We start from the raw sequence: 18,530 nt of genomic DNA on the forward strand, positions 1-18,530 counted from the left end.
GAGATGTTCAAGAAGGAAAAGGCGGCTACATCTCCAGAGCACAAGGGCTGCCCGAGTTTCTTAAGCAACACGAAACCCTGCTTGTTGCTGCAACATGTAATTTTGTTAAAGGCAGTTGTACCATATTGGCAGAAACAATGGATCATGCTGAATAAGCAATGAAACTTGGCAATAATTAATATAATAGGCAATTTGGCGCTTCTTGAATTTGAAATAAAGAAATTTTAAATATTTGGACAACGTGGAGCCCTTGGTGCTCTCTGAGCTTGATAGTTTGCAGACATGCTTGCAGACATTTAATTAACCCACTAGGTAACATCACCAGTGCCACTGTGTGTGTGTGGGATTTGCACTGTTTATATACAGTAGCTCGCCCTGTGTGGGTGTGGTTTTCTTCTCATCAATTTCTTCATTAGGGTATTGTTTTCTGCTTGAATATTTATTTGATGTTAATCGCTGCTTCTCTGGGTGTTGCTGCTGGAGAGGAATTGTTCCAGTTTTTTTGTTTCCTTTTTAGTTTTTTTATCTCTTTTAAAGTGTGTAAATACTGGACAACATACAACTGTTTAAAAGAATAGTGATCATATGGCACTAAATCATGATTTCACATATGTAATAAACCCATTTTTGATGTAAAGAGGAAGATTCTAGAAAAAGCAAAGAAACCAACATTTTTATCTCTCATCCTGAAATCCCCCCCCTTAAAGTTCAACAATACTTGGATCTGCACTTCTGAATCTTTATTGAAATACAGTAGCCTGTTGAAAACAAAATACAAGATTCTCCAGTGTAAAAAAGAAAAGCAATTAGATGTACGTAACCTAAAATTCCACTTCATTTATGCTGCAGTTCCCAAAATTGACAAACGGGTTTTCATGAAGATGTTGCTAGGCTGCAGACAAGCATAGGGAGCTTGTGGCTCCACTTTAGATGCTGCTGAGCCCCAATTCCCAGCAGCTTTTGCTCTCTTGCCAAGCATTCAATTGTGTTGCATAAGAATCAGATTCCCCTTGGGAAAAATGCCCAATATTACCAGGTAGGAACTGGGTGACTTAACCTAAATTCTCCACCAGAACAAATTGTGGTGCAGGTTCCTCAGCTGACCACCAGGTGGCAGACACGATCACAGGAGGTGACAGAGCCTTGCAAAAGGGGGCGCTTCGGTAGCAGAACTAAAATAGTTGCTTTTCTCAACTCCGCAATGCAAGTGCCTATTTTGAAACGGTAAAATGCCTCTGTGCACTGACATAGATCAGTGCAAGCGTACGAGCCAGTCTCTCTCTCCCATCCAAGTGCATGGGAAGGTGCTCCAGAGAGAAACCCAGCATCCTACTAGGAGAGATGGAAGTGAGATAATGCTGCAAGTGGCACACACTGCTTTGGACAGATGTGAACAAAAACAAGGACTGGGAACTACCATCTCCTACAGGAGATTCAAATTAACTTTGGGCAGAACCACCCACAAAAATTCCTCCTCTCTGTAAGCAGCATCCAGATCTGTTGATAAAGCTGGAGTAACCCTTGAGTTCATGGCTTGGCCTGCCTATTGCCCACATCCAAACTGGGCAGGACTGAGGAGGCAAAAGTACAGCTTCCCAGCACTTCTACACTTGGAAGAAAAACCTGAATTCAACCGGCTACTCGCTCCACAGCTCAGGTGAGGTTCCTCCTCCCCCTTGTAACTGGGCGACGGGGGAGGCTCCGCCTGTGTCCTGCTTGTCTCTCTCTGCTTCAACCCAGCTCTGCGGGGAGATGGTCTTCTTGGGTCCGTGGGGGTGAGGGCCAAGGAGGGCCTCGATGTCATCGTAGTTGATCACTTCTTTCTCCAGCAGGGCATCTGCCAGCTAGAGAGGAAGAAGAATTGGCAGACAATAAATATGCCTCGGAAGCAGCTTCGGCATTTGCCACAGGAGCCAAAAATGGAATGGGGACACAGTGCCCTACAATGCACCTGATAATGGGAAGGAACTGGCCCCAGCAAGCCCTCTAAAAATGCAGAGCTCTGGAGAAAGGTTTTAGCCCCTTCCCCGTTTCCAAAGCTGGGTGCAGTTTTGTAGTCAGCTACAAAATATTTTGCATCAGGGAAATCTGGCTCTAAAAGGCCTTTCTCCCCTGACCCAGGCATTCCAGCTGAGGAGCCTCCACTGCCAGAAACAGCTGCACACAGCAGGGATTACTCTGCCAGTGGGAAAACTGAAAAGTGGCAAACCTGCCACATTTTCTTTTGGGAATGCAGGATATCTGGAATAACACGAGCTGAGTTTACTTTTGCATCATCTCCATCCAGATATTCCGGAATCAAATCACAGACCTGCCTGTCCTGGAAGAAAAACAAGATGCTCCAAAGACTTAGCACACCGACGTGAAATGTTTTGCACATCCTTGGCAATCTCTAGTTTCTGGCACTTCCCAGGTGAGGGATGACATGGGGTAGAATTCACCCTCTTTCCCTACACAGACCCTGCTAGCCCAGAAAAGGTAAAGTGGTGAGAATGTACACCATGGGCATGTACAGCATTGTGTAAGCAGGAGACAAAACCTTCCTGCTCCTCCAGAGAGTATCTGGTCCACTTCAGAGTGCAAAAAGCCTCTCTCGGTTTCTTTGGCCTTTCAAGGCCTGGACAGGCTTTTCAAACCACTTTGGTTCTTGGCTCCAACGGCACAAAAGGCCCCCCCCTGCTGAAATGGGACCGTCTTTGGGGTGCTGCAGTGAAGCCATCCTAGCAGAGGCCTGACCTCTTTGCCAGCTTTCAAGCAGGAGTGTTACTATATATTTTTCTTTTAATACCATACTTACTCTGAGATTCACTTTAACCGCATAGGAGAAGCGAGAAGGGAGCAACTTGTTAGGAACTGACTGCCGGTCCTCTGCCAGGCTTTCACCCTCCCCAGCCACCTCCAGAACTGTATCAGAGCCTTACCATCTTCAGTTTGTCCCGGTTATCCATCAGCAGTTTCTCTGTGCGCCTATAGGCTTGGGCTATCAGCAACTTCGCTTCCTAGGAAAGATGCCAAAAGATAACTCTGGCAGGAATGGCAGCCCCAGCCAGCTAAACCCACTGATCGCAACCTCTGCCCTTTCAGTGGAAGGTCCCCGCCAGGAGAAAAGGCAGCCGAGGATCCAGCATCCTGGCACTGACTGCCCAGTAGGCAGAATTAGGGCCCTTGATAATCTCCCTGCCTGGGAAGCTGCAACCGGGAGGGGTCCAGCGTCAGGAGACCTGCGACTAGAAATGAGCCGGTCCCGCTTCCCCCGCGGCTCTGCCTCCCTGGGAGAGCTTACATGGTCCATCATTTGCTGTAAGCCTTGGCTGAAGGGGCGCCGTCCAACCCCCGGGCCGCTTTCCCTCTCTGGGAAGGACAGATGGCCGATGGCCGGCATCATTCCATATTGTTTCACCATTGAGTAGGCTATCCTGGTGACCTTCCGGAGGTCATCCTGGGCCCCTGGAGAAAGGCAGGAGGATAAAAACAAAGGCCATGCTGGAAGTTTTAAAAGGCGTCCAAGGGGCCTTTCAAACTCCACCAGAAGGGAGGCACCCGCTGCCCCTGGGAGGCCAAGGCCGCAAGTAGCTTCCTGGCCCTTTTCTGCGCAAGGCAGGCCCTCCTCACCTGTAGTCACTTTATTAAAGGTGATGGCTTCCGCGACTCTGCCCCCTAGCGCCATGCATATCCGCTCGAAGAGCTGATCCTTGGTCAGGAGGTACTGGTCCTTGGGCAGGATCTGGGCAAATCCCAGCGCAGCATTTGTGCGAGGAGCTATGGACACCTGGGGCAGGAAAGGGGGAGGAGGAGGAAGAATCGTGAGCTAACCTGTTGCGCTCTGCAAATCTAGCTTCACGGCAGAGGGCCAGCTTACTTTCAACACCGCTTCGGTGTGCTCCAACAGCCAGCCCACCAAGGCGTGGCCCGATTCGTGAAACGCCACCACCCTCCGCTCCTCCTGTGAAAGGATCTTGCTCCTCTTGGCAGCTCCTGTGAAGGGGTGGAAGGAAAAGCTCACTGTTTCCCAGGCCAAGCACTCAAAAGCCTCTCGCCTCTCTCGAGTTGTGAGGAGAACAACGCTTGCTTGAAGAAAGGCCTACAAATGGGTTGTTAGGCAACCATGCAAGTCCACAATCTCACACCTGAGACTTACGGAACCGTTTCGTCTTAACTGCCATTAAACGTTGCCTCACCGAAAGATATCCTTGCAGCCAAGAAACATCCCCACATAAAAACTATATCTCTGGTTAGAACCAACCGTCCCTCCCCAAAGACCGGCTGCTTGGGTGAGGTTCCCCAACAGAAGACCTCCAGTAGCCTCGCTCTGCCGCTCGTCCCCTACAAATTCCAGCAAGCGTGATTATTCTAGGCCAGCAACTGTGGAGACTCCCCAACTCAGAAAGGACTAAGCTAGGCTCTGCTTCCATCAGAAGATCTTTACTGCAACGGAAGTGCCACCAGACAACCCCCAACCTTGGCTAGCAGTCTGGGAGCTTAAATCCGTCCACTGGTGTTTACAGCTCCTATCAACGCCAAGGGACATCCAGCAGGTTGTTCCCCAAGCGGAGCATGATCAGAGACGATGGTCCACCCCAGACCCCAAATGAAGCAGGACTGAGACCCAAAGTGCTTTGCTCGGCCGGTGACCCCTTAGGTGGCTCTCCTCCCAGATCTAGGCTGAAGCACACGACTGCTCTCCCCACAAGCCGCCAGAAAAGAACCAAGAAACCTTACCTGCAATTACTCTCTCCACAGCACACTCAAAACTGATGGTGTGGATGGATTTGTATCCCTCTCTGGCAGCGTGGAGAGCCGCCTCGTTGCAAATGTTGGCAATATCTGCTCCTGCGGAGAGAAAGCCACGTCTCTCGTCCGGTTTCTACAGCACTGAAGGCAAATCGTCCGGCAGAGCCCAATGCAAGAAGAGAGGCAAAGGGCCGGCTGGCAGGGACACCGAGGGAAAGAAAGCCAGCCGCCAACCCAGCTTGGAAGACAGCTCCAGGCAGCCCCTTGAGTTGGGGGCAGCCCCCTTTGCCTGGTCATCCAAGCTGCCAGGTCTCGCCATCCTTCCTTTCGCTGCCTGCAGGACGAGAGGCTGTGCAGCCTTCTCTTGCGGGATCTGATCTCAAGTGAGTTAATTCACATTTAACTCGTGGCTCCATTAAGAGTTTCTTCTCGCCTACCTAATCTTCAAAAACCTCCATTCTGGGCTACATTTCAGGGCTGGCGGGTTTCCTAAAGGCCTCGGGATTCACACAAGCCCCTCACACTTGGGCTCTAATTGCTCGCCTTTTAAAAGAACAGCGCGTTTTTCTTCCAGGAAAGGCAGTGAGCCTCTTGGCCACGTGAAGGTAACTGGATGAGGCGAGGGAGACGTAGCTGACAGAACTGGCTCGTTTTCAAGTTGTGCAAGGTAATAAAACACTTTTTAACACCTGACAAAATTTAAGCTAGAGAAACACTGCAGAACGTGGCTTCTGGATTTCTTTCCCAATCCTTTACTGTCAGCGACCATAGATGGCATCAGCATTTTATTTTGTGTCATGAAGTAATGCATTTGGATGTGTGCGTGTGTGTGTGCCTGTGCGTTTTGTGTGGAAGTGTGAACCGAGAAGCCCAGGGGCGGCTGTGTAAGGTTGATCATGTGACTGGGATGAGGCCAGGAAGGGGCAGCCTCAACTGTGTGAATTGCTCCCTCCCCCAAAGCACCAGGCAGAGGCGTTTCTGCCCTCTTTTCAGAAACCCTTTGGGAATGGTTTTCATTTCCGTGACTTTTCCTCCAGGGACTTGAGGCTCTGCACGTGCTTCCCTTTGAGCATGGCGACCAGCTCAAAGACAAGGGGAATTCGGATTATGGTCCAGCTGCTGCAGCTGGCAGATTTCACAGGCTCTTTACAGCTGGCAGCCCATCAATCCCCCTCTGCCTTGGAAGGTATTTATGATCTTCCCCGCTTCAATAATCCTTAGTTTTTGCTTCTCTATTTAAACCTCATTCATTGCTAGCATCAGGGATTTTTCTCTAAAAGCTTTGTTTAAACCAACCATGGGATTTTATTTAAATGTTTAAAAACTCAGAAAATAAGAAGATCAGCACAAGGAGAAGAAAAGCAAGCCGCCTGGAGTGGGAATGTGGAAGGAGGTTTCTGCAAATAAGAAACAGGCTTTTCAAGGAGGGAGCAGACAGCCGGGGCCACTGGTTGTGCTGTCTAAGCAGGATTCAAACCGCAGGCCAGGCCTGGCTGCCCACACAGAGGTGCTCCACATCTGGGCAGCAAGGAGTTAACCGGGCCCAGCCACAGGGTGCTCCCGGGAGGGGGGCCAGGAGAACCAGGAAAACCCAGCCTGAAATGGCCCTGATGTGACTGCAGTTTGCTGGGGAAGAGGAGGAACATCTGTTCTGAGTTGGGGCGTGGGCCGAGTGGACAGCAGCAAAGTGGCAGCCACAAGAGGATGGGGGCTGTGCCGGGCGGGAACGCAGAGGGGGCTCCTTGCTCTCTGTCCCAACAGGAAACGTCCCCATGGGGGGGCGCCAGAGAAGCTGGGCCTTGTTCCCCTGCCACGTACCACTGAAGCCTGGGGTGAGTTCAGCCAAGCGCTGGGAGTAGAAGCTGCTGGGCTGGGACAGCTTCAGCCCCTTCAGGTGTTGCTCGAAGATCTCCCTCCTCTCCTACAAAGAGCAGAGCAGAGCAGAGGTGTTGCTGGAGACACCAGCGGGGCCAGCAGAGCCTCCAGAAGGGAGGCGACTCTGTCCAGACCTGGAGGGCAGCGGAGGGCTGGCCGACCTCGGGCTTCAATGCTCAGCCAGCCTGTCTGGGTCTCGGACCAAACAATGGCCCTGGCTGCCCCACGGCAGGTGCAACGGACACTGACCCTGGCCGAGGCTGCTCTAGGCCCAGCCAGCCCACCCTGCTCTCCTCGGCCGGTCCAGCCGTGCCCTCCATGCCCAGAAGAGCCAAGGGAAGAGCCTGCTGAGATGGCTGCATGTGGCTCTCATCACCCCGCTTTTGGTTAATTCTGTTCATCCCAAGCCCGCACCGAGATAGCGAATCCAGACTCACAAACGCTCCCTTTCCCGCGATGCATGGATGAAAAGGAGGAAATGGGGGTGGGGGGGCAGATCAGGTTGGCTCTGTGCCAGAGTGTGACTCATTTGGCTGGTTACAATAGCCCCGGTTAGAGCATCGGGCTCAGCTGCCAGGACTTCCTGCTCCTCCTTCCTTCAGGGCAGCTGCGTGGCTTGAGCTCCTGGTGCCAGAGCGGATCAGGCATCTGAGGAAAGGGCAGCTTGGCCAGGAAAGGGACAAGGAGCTGCTGCTTTCCTTGAAAGAGGGGAGCCCCAAAGAAAGAACGCAGTAGGGGTCTTGCTACTGAGGGACACCCCTTTTCTCTGAGTTCAGTGCCGGTTCTAGGGAGAGCAGTGAAGGCGCCAACTCTCTCTGCGGTCCCACCTTCCTCAGCCCGAAGGAAAGGAGCAACAAACTGCTCAGACTCCTGGCTTTGAACAAGCATCTGAATCAGACTCAGATTGAATAATCACAACAAGGAAAGTGGGGCCTTCAAGGCAGACGACAGCCCGTGTGGAGCTGAAGACTTTTGATTCAAGAATCCAGGGGTGCACCTTCCTCAACCTCCATTATACTACCTGCAGAGTGGGCAGATCAATAAAAATGTGGCGATCAAGCCTCCCGGGTCTCATGAGAGCGTTATCCAGGATATCAGCTCGGTTGGTGGATGCCAGCACGATGACGTGGTCTGTGGTCCCCATCCCTGCAGAAGAGAAAGGGTGGAACCTCAGAAACAGCTGAGATGGGCAAGGATGCCAGAGGTGCCCTTCTCTGGGCCTGGGCACAGCTGCAGTGCAGGGACAATCCAGTGTGGATGCTGGAGCGAGGAAGTTACAAGAGGGAGGCGCTTGTAAACCCTTGGCGGGGGGGGAACCCAAGTTATATAATTATAAAGTATAGAATGTCTCTTTAAACCACTTGCTTGCACTCTTCAACTGAAAACAGAACTCAGACATTGGTGTAATCGGGAAAATACCCCCCGTCTTTGCAGACAACTCCAACTGTAAAGACGCTGCCCCTTCTGGGCCCTACATTGCCATATTCAGCCCACAATTTTCCCCACCACTCGGCATCAGCCAGCATTTGGAAGACCTTGGAGGTCTTCTAGTCCAACCCCCCCCCCCCCCCGCTCAAACAGGAAACTCGATACCATTTCATTCGAAGGGCTGTCCAGTCTCTTCTTAAAAGCCTCCACAAAGAGGGGCTTCCTGACCCTCCCCAGCTTGGCTATCTGAAGGCTTGGGCTCTTACGAAGGGCACTAACAGCATTTCAAAGCAAGGTGCAAACATAAAGCAGAAGAACCCACAGAGGTTTCAGGAACAGAGACAGCCAAACTTGCTCAGAGGAGCGACTTAGGCAGTTGACTCAGCATCCACATGCCAGTACCTGAGCATGACTCATTCCAACCAGCCTGAGCAGAGATCCATTTTTGCTTACAGCTCTATAAACCCAGAAATACGGTTCAACCGATCCAGAAGACCGAGCAGGCAGTGGCTGCCACTTCTGACGTGCGTCAGAGCGAGCATTTCTTTAATCCAGGCCGCGCTGCTTCCGTGGGGGCCTCCCTCACCATCAGCCTCTAGCAGGAGAGAAGACCCTCCGTCTTCCCAGCACTTCCATCTGCCTCCCTTCCCCGAAGTGACTCAGACTTTGAAAAGAATCCCAGAACACAGGAAGGGGCGGGGCTTTCCTCCTGCCCGAGCAGGGCGACTCTCCCGGCCAAGCGCTGGAGAAAGAGGATCAGAGACGAAGGAACTCCCTGAATTGCTCTGCTTCCCCAGGAGAGGCGTGAACTGCCTGTCCAGCAGCGTCAAATGCAGCCGCCAGCACTGATGCTCCTCTTCCCTTCTGGCCAACAGACAGAAAGGCATCCAAGGAGAGGCGGCAGAGGAAAACGTCAGGCCTGACAATGAAGGGAAGTCCAGACCTCCAGATCGAAGGAAACAGGCAGCAGCTCGGGAGAATGACCCAGAAATGGAGCGGGGAGGGAAGGGGCATCCCGGAGGGTAAATGCCATATTAGGAGAGGTGAGGTGGCAATAAAAGACTTCAGACTTCAAAATCAAACTCTTTGCCATCAAAAACTGACCGTCCATTTCTACCAGCAGCTGGTTCAGGGTTTGCTCCTCTTCTGTGTTGGAGAAGCCAGACACGTTTGTCGAGCGCCTTTTCCCAACTGCGTCTATTTCGTCTATATAAACGATGCACGGAGCACAAGCCCTGGCTTCCTTGAAGAGACTCCGCACCCGGGCAGCGCCAAGGCCTGCAGACGGGCAAAGAGGGGGTTAGCTCTGACCGAGGGACTTTCCAGACTGCGTCCGAGGGAGGGAGACGGGGTTCTGGAGAACTTGTGCTTCTGCTGCTTGGGACGCTCACGGCTCTCAGCCCGACAAAGCCACAGGCTGCTGGGGGTTTCCAGCCAGGCGGGGTTTTTGCCAGGGGTGGCCAGAGAGCCAAGTAGCAGCAGGGGAGCAACCCAGGAAGCCTGGCTAGTCAAGGTCCTCCCAGAGAATCTGGGGCTGCAGCAGCAGATTTCTAAGGCCAGAGATGGTGGAGGAGCAGGAAGTGGGAAGCAGGTAGGTGGGAGCAGCAGCAGATCAGTGACAATCTACACAAGCATCTTTATGAGAAAACTGGATCAGGTCCTCTGGGAAACATCTCCTTCCAAGGGCGGCCCCACATCGGAGAAAGGGGACTCACCGCCAATCACCTCCACAAATTCGGAGCCAGCTATTGCCAGGAATGGCACCTGGGCCTCTGTAGCCACCGCTTTTGCCAGCAAAGTCTTGCCGCAGCCTGGTGGTCCAAGCAAGAGGGCACCTCTGGGCACTTTGGCACCCAGCTGGAGGAAGCGCTCCGGACTCTAGAACCAAAAGGAAGGGACGGAGCAGAGCACACTCGAGAAACGAGGCCTTGTTCTCTTTCCCACAGGTGCAGCCTCCCCTACAGACTCTTTTGTCTGAAAGCATCTTGGGATGAGCAAAGGCCCAGCCACATTCTAGAGGAAGCAAAAAATGGTTTGCAGTTTCCCCCCAAAATTCCCTGTCCTCGGCCTTCCTGCTTCCCAAGGAAAGTTATGTCATTTACCTTCAGATAATCCACAAATTCCTTGACTTCCATCTTGGCCTCGTGCAGGCCTGCCACGTCCTTGAAACTGATCCCTTTCCCAGATTTGCCATCCACGATTGTGAAGCGAGCCCTTTTCAGCTGATTCTGCCAAGGAGGGGAGAAGAAAGCAAGCTCTAAGCCCTTGTGTCTTGTGGTGCTTGGAGGGAAAGTTCAGATGGACAGACAGAGGCCTGTGGTGCCTGGCGCAAGCCCTGCACCTCCCCCCCTCCCCAGAACAAAGCCTAGGCGGTGCTACTTCCTGCTTTCCATCCCAAGCTGGGGCTGCTGCCCTGCGAGTGGATACCAGGGAGCCGTGGGGTAGCCTTCAGCTGAACATGTACCTCGCAATCAAGCACAGAGATGCCCATCTACCTTTTAGATGGAAGGGCTGGTGGCTTTCCTGAACCCTAAGCATGCTTTAAACAAAGTGCGCAGCCCTGGAACTCCAAAAGTGCTGCATCTCAAGGGGTCTGATTGGGGCCCTTGGAGCAGCCCTGAAAACAGCAGGCATCGCGTTCCGGCCTCCTCCGAGCCGGAGTGATGGGCAAAACCACTACTTACCTGAAACTGCAACACGGCCATTATTATCCTCTGCTGAGCTGATCTTTCAGCTCTGCTCCCAGATGGGCTCTGACAACAGGGCAGGAAATGCAGCCCCCGAGAGGAAGGGGAGCCAGCCTTGCGAGTCAGCAGTTTGGAAACAGTTCTTCCCTCCGCCCTCCCCGCCCCACTCTGAGGCTCTAGGGGAGAACTGCCACATCCCTGGACGTGCTGGGCAGTCTGGTTTGGGGGCAGAGTCCTCACATCCTTGGAGGGGCAGACAGCTGGGGAAGGCTCAGTTCGGAGTGCCTCCCCAGCCAGGCACATGGCCCCTGGCGGGGGGGGGGAGGAGGGACTGCTGTCCTAAAGCACAGGTAGGAGGGAGGGCTGAGAACTGCTGCAGGGAAGACCAGAGCAGCTTATGCCCAGCTGGATTGTCTAATAAACTGCACACTCTGCTGACACACAGACGTCTGCAGACTTGCTGCAGGTAGAACGCTGGCTCTGGCACTCCCTGGAGCTCAGCCTTCCCAGCTGAGACGGGAAAAGGACTCTCTTTTCTCACACACACACACACACACACACCCATATAGGGGGCTGAACAGCAGACAACCCCAACAGAGCAAGATGGAGCCCCAGACTGCCCAGTCTCTGACCACCCCCATCTGGATGTCAACCCCCCCATGGGGAGGCTACTTACGAAAGCACTGAAGGCGCCCTCCCTTCCTGATAGGCCAGCCAGCCGAAAAATGTACCACAGAATGCCAACGCTCACTACAGTCATTCCCAAGGTGTAGAGGGCACTGCCAAGACAGGAGCACAAGAGGGTCAGGCCTCAGCAGCTGGAGACTGGTCTGAGTTTGGTGAGCCAAAAACACAGTAGAAAACTGGATTTCTTGAATCCAGTACGGAGCATGGGTTTTTGGTGATTGTAAATACTTTGGCCGCACGTTCACTTAACATTTCCAAAAGAGGAAAAACAGGTCCCATGCAACTTCAGTTTGGGGGGAAGACTCAAAGGAAAATCTATGCCAGCCCACTGCGACAAAGTGGTGTTGTGCGTCTGTGTCTTTCCGCAGGAGCCTCTGCCAAGAGGCAGAGTTTGCTGCCAGTGACAGACCATCAAGCCACTCCCAGGCTGCAGGGCTTCCAGTTACAAAATTGGACATTTCCCCATGAACTCCAGAGGCCTCAGGCTGAGCCCCGGTCCTGGTCTCTGTGGCCTCCTATGGAAATCAGGTCCTCCATTATGAAGGTGTGTGATTCCGCTGTGGGTCGGACAATTCAAGCCAGTCCATGGAGAACCTGTCCTAGACCTCACCTTCAGGAGAGGCCATTAGTGCTCAGCACCCCTTCTGGCTATTCTGCACCCCAAGATCACAGTGCAGACAAGCAACTGGGAGGGAGGGAGGCGGACCAGAGGGGCTGCCGGGTGGGGGCCATTCAAGCCCTCCCTCCTAAGCTCTCCGTACTTTCCAAAGAAGCTGCTCCGCCTGTAAGAGACGGGGATCCGGTCGTTCAGGTCGATGTTCAGCTCCTCTTCAGCTGCTCGCAACTTCTCCTCAAACTTGTCAATGTTTGCCACCTTCATCACATAGGTCAGGCTCAGCTTCTGTAAGACACAAAAAGGAGCCAAGCGGAGAAGCCCCCGCCAGGTGAGCCTCAGAGAAGGAAATGGAGAGCCACCTCTGAACACAGAGCCACCCCTTGTCAGGTGCGCAGGGAGGGACAATTCTAGAGAGGAAGAAAACAGCCCAACCAGGCAAAAACGGCTTCTTGACCTATCTGACCTTTCAGCCTGTCAACATCCAGTCCTACTTGAAGTCTGGGTCAAAATGATATACACGTGTGTGTGTGTGTGTGTGTGTGTGCATAAAAACAACAACAACAACCCAAGGCTAAAGTGATTCAGAACAATTACAATCAAGTATTAACATGCCGTATTCTTCGTATTTGGAGTTTTCCACCAGTTAACTCCTGAACTGAAAATTATCTAGATCAATGCAAAGATCAATTGTTTTAACTTTTTGTCAAATGCTTTAGCTACGTTCTATCTAGGAAGCCCTTCAAGTGATCAAGGAATGCCATTGACTTCCTTCATTTCTCACATTAATTTCACTTAATTAAATTGTTCAGAAAAACATGAAAACTTCACAAAATGGGAGGAGAGGAAGAGGAAGTAATTGCGACTGAAGAATTTTGGCTCCTGATTTAAAAGCTCAGGGCCCACAGCGGCCGTTTCCCAATGCAGGAAGGGCCAGCCTTGCAGGAAAGGACACTCACTGGCCAGCCAAAGACCACGGCTCCTGGGTGCAAGTAGATTTCCACGATTTCGCTCTCCGGCACCACTTGCACACTCTGGACCTCCCCCTTGGCCAGCAGCTCATTCACAAAGTCGTTCCAGGAGATGTTGCCCGCACTGCTGGTCAGCGAGTTCAGCAGGCTCATGATGATGGCAATGAAGAAGAGGACTTTCAGCCGCTCGCGATACATCTGGTCTTCCCTCTCCCGGCGTCTCTTTTCCTCTGGAGAGAGGAAACATAAGATCACACCAGGATGAACGTTACAACAAGCTGATTATGCCTCGGGCCACAGTCTGCCTCCCCAGCCTGTTTTTTGTTCCACATTTCAGCCTTCCTCAGAAAACAAAGCTGGGCCAGAAAACTAGCATCTGGTTTGCAGAACAGGATTGTGTTTCAGCCATTGCCTGGCCTGAATGGAGGGAGGCCAGAGCAGGGCTGGCCAGCTGGGCAGCAGGAAAGGCCTATTCAGGCCAGGCCAATGGCTGGTGAGCCGAAAACGTTAGGGAGCTACCTAGCTGGAATTCCAGCCCTGGTCCTCAGCAGGCAAGGGGGCTTTGTATTCCGAGACAAAAGTAGACAAAGCCACAAAAGGAAAAGACGAAGCGTGTATTTTTGTTTTAGCAACGGCCAGAACAGCATGGCTGCCTTCTGCTGCCACCATTGCCAAGGGGAAGGCTGCAGATAAGGCAGCTTTGCAATGTCTCCCGTTACTTCTGAAACTCTCCCAGGAATCACAGGGAAGGAATCTTTTGCCCCATTTTCTCCTAAGATCCTAGCCGCAGTACTCTAGTTTTAGCACTACAGGCGAAACTGCTGAGAATGGCAGATTTCTGGCAGTTTAAAACTCTAACAAACAGGCTTCTAAACCACCCAGCTTAGAACTGGGTTTAGCACTACTATGCCCTCAATCCATTCACACGTGCTGGGCTTGTAGCAGAAGCTCCATTAGCAGTGGAAGGAAAAGTAACAGCATCTGATGGTTCCTAATCTCAACCTCCTTCCAGACCCGGACAGCAGGATCCTGCCTTTAGCAGGTCAAGCCTTTTTCCTGGCCATGTTTGAGAACCAGCCTCCTCCTTGGGACCCACATCTGCATGGCTTCCGGGCCATCCAGCAAACCCCAGAGCTCTCTCTTTTTTTCAAACAGTTTAGAATTAACAGGTGAAATAGCTTTCCTTCCCAGAGAAAAGGTCACTGCCCATAATTCAGACTCCCCAGTACATGGCTGCACTGGGTCACAAAATCTATCCATGGTGCTTTCAATCAGATTCCCAAACACCACATTTATGAGCAAACAAAGGCATTTGTCAGCAGAGCCAACCCATTAAACTGGACGCCCAACAAGAGTGACAGGGCAGAGGTGCAGCCCTCTCTTGATAGCGCATGGGGGCTGGGGCTGCATTTTGCCAGGAAATGGTGACTGAAAAAGAGAGCTTCAACAGGGCTGAAGGGCAGCCACAGGAGCAGTTTTCAGGCCCCTCACACTTTCAGCTTGCAACACACTGGGCAGTTTTCCCTTATCAGGAGGGTTCAGCTGCCTGAGCCAAATCACCCCCCTCTCTCCAGCTCTCCCACAAAACAGCTCAGGGACAGAAAGCAGAGCTGGCAAAGACACAAAGAGAATCCAGAACCTTCACGAGGCAGAAAGTGACACGGCCCAGCAAGGAATCTCTCAGGGAGTCCCTTTTATTCCAAAGGCAGCAGGAGCAGGCGTGCTCTGGAGGCAGGAAGGTGACAGTCTCTCCCTTGAAAAGTTTGTTCACAGAGGCTGCTGTCAAAGGTCAGCCCATCTACCAGCTAAAAGGAGACTGGAGCAGCAGCCAAGCTGCCTTGTTGTTTTCAGGCACTCCCAGCACAAAATGCTCCTCTGACCAGTGATTCTGTGGGACTTAATAGCTTGCACCATTTTAAATCACAAGCAGCAAAGCCCTTTCATCCTGCACTGTGTCTCAGACGGCTGGCCTCACCTCTAAGGTGGCCACAGGAGGCTCAGGAAACAAGGCGGTCCACTGCCAACGCCTCTTTGGACAACTGCCCTTGCAGCCTGGAAGGGCCTCGGAGCTCAGCGCTCTTCACCAGTAACACCGCCTGGCTGGATCAGAGGAATCTCCCCTCCAGCAGTCAAAGCAGATGCTGCCCGTATGTTCTTTGCTCAGAGGGAGCCCCAGACCCATCACTTGCTCTCTCTCGAAGGCAAGCCAGGATCCAGGCTCTGCCCTGGGAAAATTCAGAGAAGCCACCTGGCCAGAGAAGACCTCTTACAAAAGCCCTTGTCCCTGGCCTAGACAGGGAGGGTCCTAGCTACCAGACATCCTTCTTTCAAGCAGCTCCATACCCTTGTGAACTGGGACTGCACAGGAGGAGCGCTGCTTCTCCCATTAGTGGCAAATATATAGAAGTTACAGTAAGAATGTTTCCGAGTAACCATGAGTTGCTGGCTTCACTTGAATCCTGCTTTTCCCGGTGGATGTACAAGTTACTTAATGGATATGAGAGACCTAGAATCACCTTCTCCTTCGGGCCCACCCTCTTTCAAGCATGCTGTTTCCAGTCTGTAAAACCCAAATTGCAATAATGGCCTCCTGGGGATTGTGTTAAGAGAAACCCATGAAGGGTTTTATATGGATCATAATTGTTCGCATGTTTCTGGGCAAACACTGCTGAAGAGACCCAGCTTGTTCAGAATAATTTAAGATGCAGAGAGATCTGAGCTGGATGGGAGGCTATGTAAGTTGACAGAAAAGAGAAAAGAGAAGACAAACATACTTCCCCAAACTGAAAAACCTGTTGGGGGCTTCATAGCAAAACTGCATAGAAATCCAAACTTACCCTCATCTTCCTTTGGGGATTTCCCTTTGGGCTTTCCCCCACTTCGGTCATTGCGATGAGAACCAGAGGTAGAAAAATAGCAGCAGGTGCCACCAGTAAGGAAACCCGCAGTCAAGGCCAGGTACCTCTGATCTGTTTGGCACAAAGAAGAGCCAGGAGTGCAGAATTGCTCAGCTGTCATTCCAAAACAAACAGAATTTCTCACAGTTCCAAATGAAGGGCACAGGTTTGGCTTAACTGTTAGCACCCAAGGGCAGAGGCAGGACCTACAGCTCCATCAGAAGGCCCTTTCCACCATCGCCTGGTGAACCATTTCAGTGGGGCATGGAGGCAGCAGATGTGGGAAGGAAGGCAGGCCCACCCTCAAAGGGCTTCAGGAGAAGCTTCAGAGAGTTCCTCCTTCCTCCAGAACCATTTCAAACTGTTTCTTCAAGGACTCCCACGACATGACATTAAGTGGGGAGAGGGGCGGGGTGGGGAAGAGCTCTTCTGCTCCAGTGCCCCAACTGGGCCAGGATGCTAATCTTGTTGTGCCAGATACAAACCCAGAAAAGCGCTCAGGCATTTTAAACCATTTTATGAAACAGAGGGCTCTCTGACCAGCCTCTTTTAGGCATTTTATGAATTGCTGTAGCCGATTTTTTTTTAAAAAATTACTATTTTCACTGTAGAATAGCATTTTTATGGCACCCAGTATATCTATCATACGGGGAGGAGTGATATAAAAACATTTAAGTGAAAGTCAATGCTGCCTGGGTTTTCCCCTCTATATCCTCATTCCTTATCCTTTTTTTTTTACTCCACAGAGCAACTCTGGGGCAAAGATGGAATCCTCCCGGGGATCTTCTGCGGGCTCCTCCGCAGGGGAGGCTCCAAAGGGCGGCGGCCCAGCCTCGGCCTCTTGAGTGAGCTGGAACCAGAGGAAAGAGAAGCTCCTCCTGGGATCAAACAATGGCGAAGAGCGGAGCCCGACAACCCCCCAGGCCGCTTCCCTCTCTCTGGGCAGAAGCCCCGCAGCCTCCGTTGCCCAGCGAGGCTCCTCTTTATTTTACTGTCGGTGCCATTTCCGGGCCGCCCGTCTCCCCCGCAGCCCCGGGGCGGTTGGAACCCGAGCGGAAGAAGAACCGTGCGGAAACCCGTCAATCCAGCCTTGGAAATAGAAACGGAGCCCCTTAAAATGGGGGAGGGGGCTTCCCCCCCGTCGGGATGGATCCGCTTTGGGGGCTTCCGAGGGGGGCGCGGCGCTTCCTACTCACCCAGCAGCCTCCACAGCCGGGCGGGGATCCATGCGGGCCGGGCCCAGCAGCCCCCCGAGGGCGCGGCGGACGGCCAGGGCTGAAAGGCCGGGCGGCGGGGGCAGGTCAGGGAAGCCCGAGCGGCCTCTTCGCGGAGCCCCCCGGGGCAGCCCGGCTCGGGCCCTGCCCGCCCGCTCGCCCGAAGGTCGTCGCCTGGCCTGCGCTCCGCGGGGGGGCGGCGGGCCAGAGTCCTCCGGGCACTGCTCGGCAGGGGAGCCCCGGGCCGGAGGAGGCCGCGGCCCCCGCGCCGGAGCAGCAGCAGCAGCAGCGAGGCGGCGCCCGTCATCCCCGGGCAGGCAGGCCGCGCGACGGGAAGGCGGCGGCCATCTAGGAAGCGGGCAGCCCGCTCTCAAGATGGCCGCCGCCGCCCTGCCGGGAGACCCCGTGCCGCCACCTGGCGGGGGGGAGCGAGGGGGAGGCCCGTCTGCAGCCTCCAAAGGAGAGGCTGGGACCCTGGCCTCGCTGCCCCTCCGCAGGTGGCGAAAGGGGGCTGGCCGGGCCCCATGGGTCTTGTGGTGCCGCAGCCCCCCCCCCTCCGCCTCCGGGCCTGCAACCCTCGGCTGGCGGGTGAGAGCAGAGGGCGGCGGCGGCCGGGGGGCAACGCTTCGCTTTCGAGTCTTTTTCTGTCTGGAGCTGCCGGGTGACTGGGGGACAAGCCCACCCACGCCATCCCTGGCCCAGCAGACGGTGGGGAAAGAAGGCCCCGGGGGGCTCCCTGCCAGGTCAGCAGAGGTCAGGCTGTCCGGCCGGCTCTTCTGTGGCTCCCAGGGGGAAGAAGCGCCCAGCGTGGATGGAAACCGGCCCAAGTGTGCCGCACCGCTGGCTTGTATGGTCTGGGCATTCCCGTGCAACGTTAGGTTGCATAACTGGAAGCATCACAACAGAAGGCCTGGAAACAACTCTAGGATGTGTAAAGAAAGAGCGTAGCATCACGGAAAGCAGGGTAAAATAGAAAAGTGGGAGACTTCAGCACCATGGCCAAAAATGTATTTATTCTGGCTCCAGAAGTGGGTGTGGTGCTTTCCAATTTGCATGTGGAGACAGCAGGGTTATTAAAAGGATGCTCACTTCATCCAGAGACTCTGAATTTGCACACACCTTTAAGTCCTGTGGGTTACCTTCATAAACAGGCACCGGGGATCAAGTTGCGGAAGAGAATTCGCTCAGCTGGATAAGCAGGAGATATTTAATAGTTGAGCAACGGAGAGAAAATGATTTAATGCAGTATGACTAGAAAGTAAAAGTTAATTTAGGCAGAAATAATGTTAAAGCTGTAGCATTTTGTTTGAAGAACAGATTTGCAATGCTTGAGAGGCTTTCACAATCTCACTGACAGAAGCATCACTGCTTTCCTAAATAAATGGTTCCATTCTCTGGAGACCACATAGCAACAACTTCCAAACAAT

At 53.1% G+C, this 18,530-nt stretch overlaps 1 protein-coding gene across 1 annotated transcript; it reads right to left on the reverse strand.

The window, feature by feature from the left end:
• Positions 1-725: 725 nt before the first annotated feature.
• Positions 726-17,469, reverse strand: SPG7 (SPG7 matrix AAA peptidase subunit, paraplegin). The gene is given in 17 exon segments (XM_081335971.1): positions 726-1,703; positions 1,705-1,844; positions 2,922-2,999; positions 3,284-3,447; positions 3,613-3,769; positions 3,860-3,975; positions 4,720-4,830; positions 6,550-6,652; positions 7,628-7,752; positions 9,139-9,312; positions 9,750-9,912; positions 10,137-10,262; positions 11,398-11,500; positions 12,170-12,309; positions 12,981-13,222; positions 15,830-15,961; positions 17,086-17,469. Coding segments are annotated over 17 exon segments (2,559 nt in total). The 5' UTR covers positions 17,411-17,469; the 3' UTR covers positions 726-1,543.
• Between the last annotated feature and the right edge of the window lie 1,061 nt (positions 17,470-18,530).

The sequence above is a fragment of the Vipera berus genome (genome assembly GCF_964194415.1).
Source record: "Vipera berus genome assembly, chromosome: 10".
NCBI lineage: Eukaryota > Metazoa > Chordata > Lepidosauria > Squamata > Viperidae > Vipera > Vipera berus.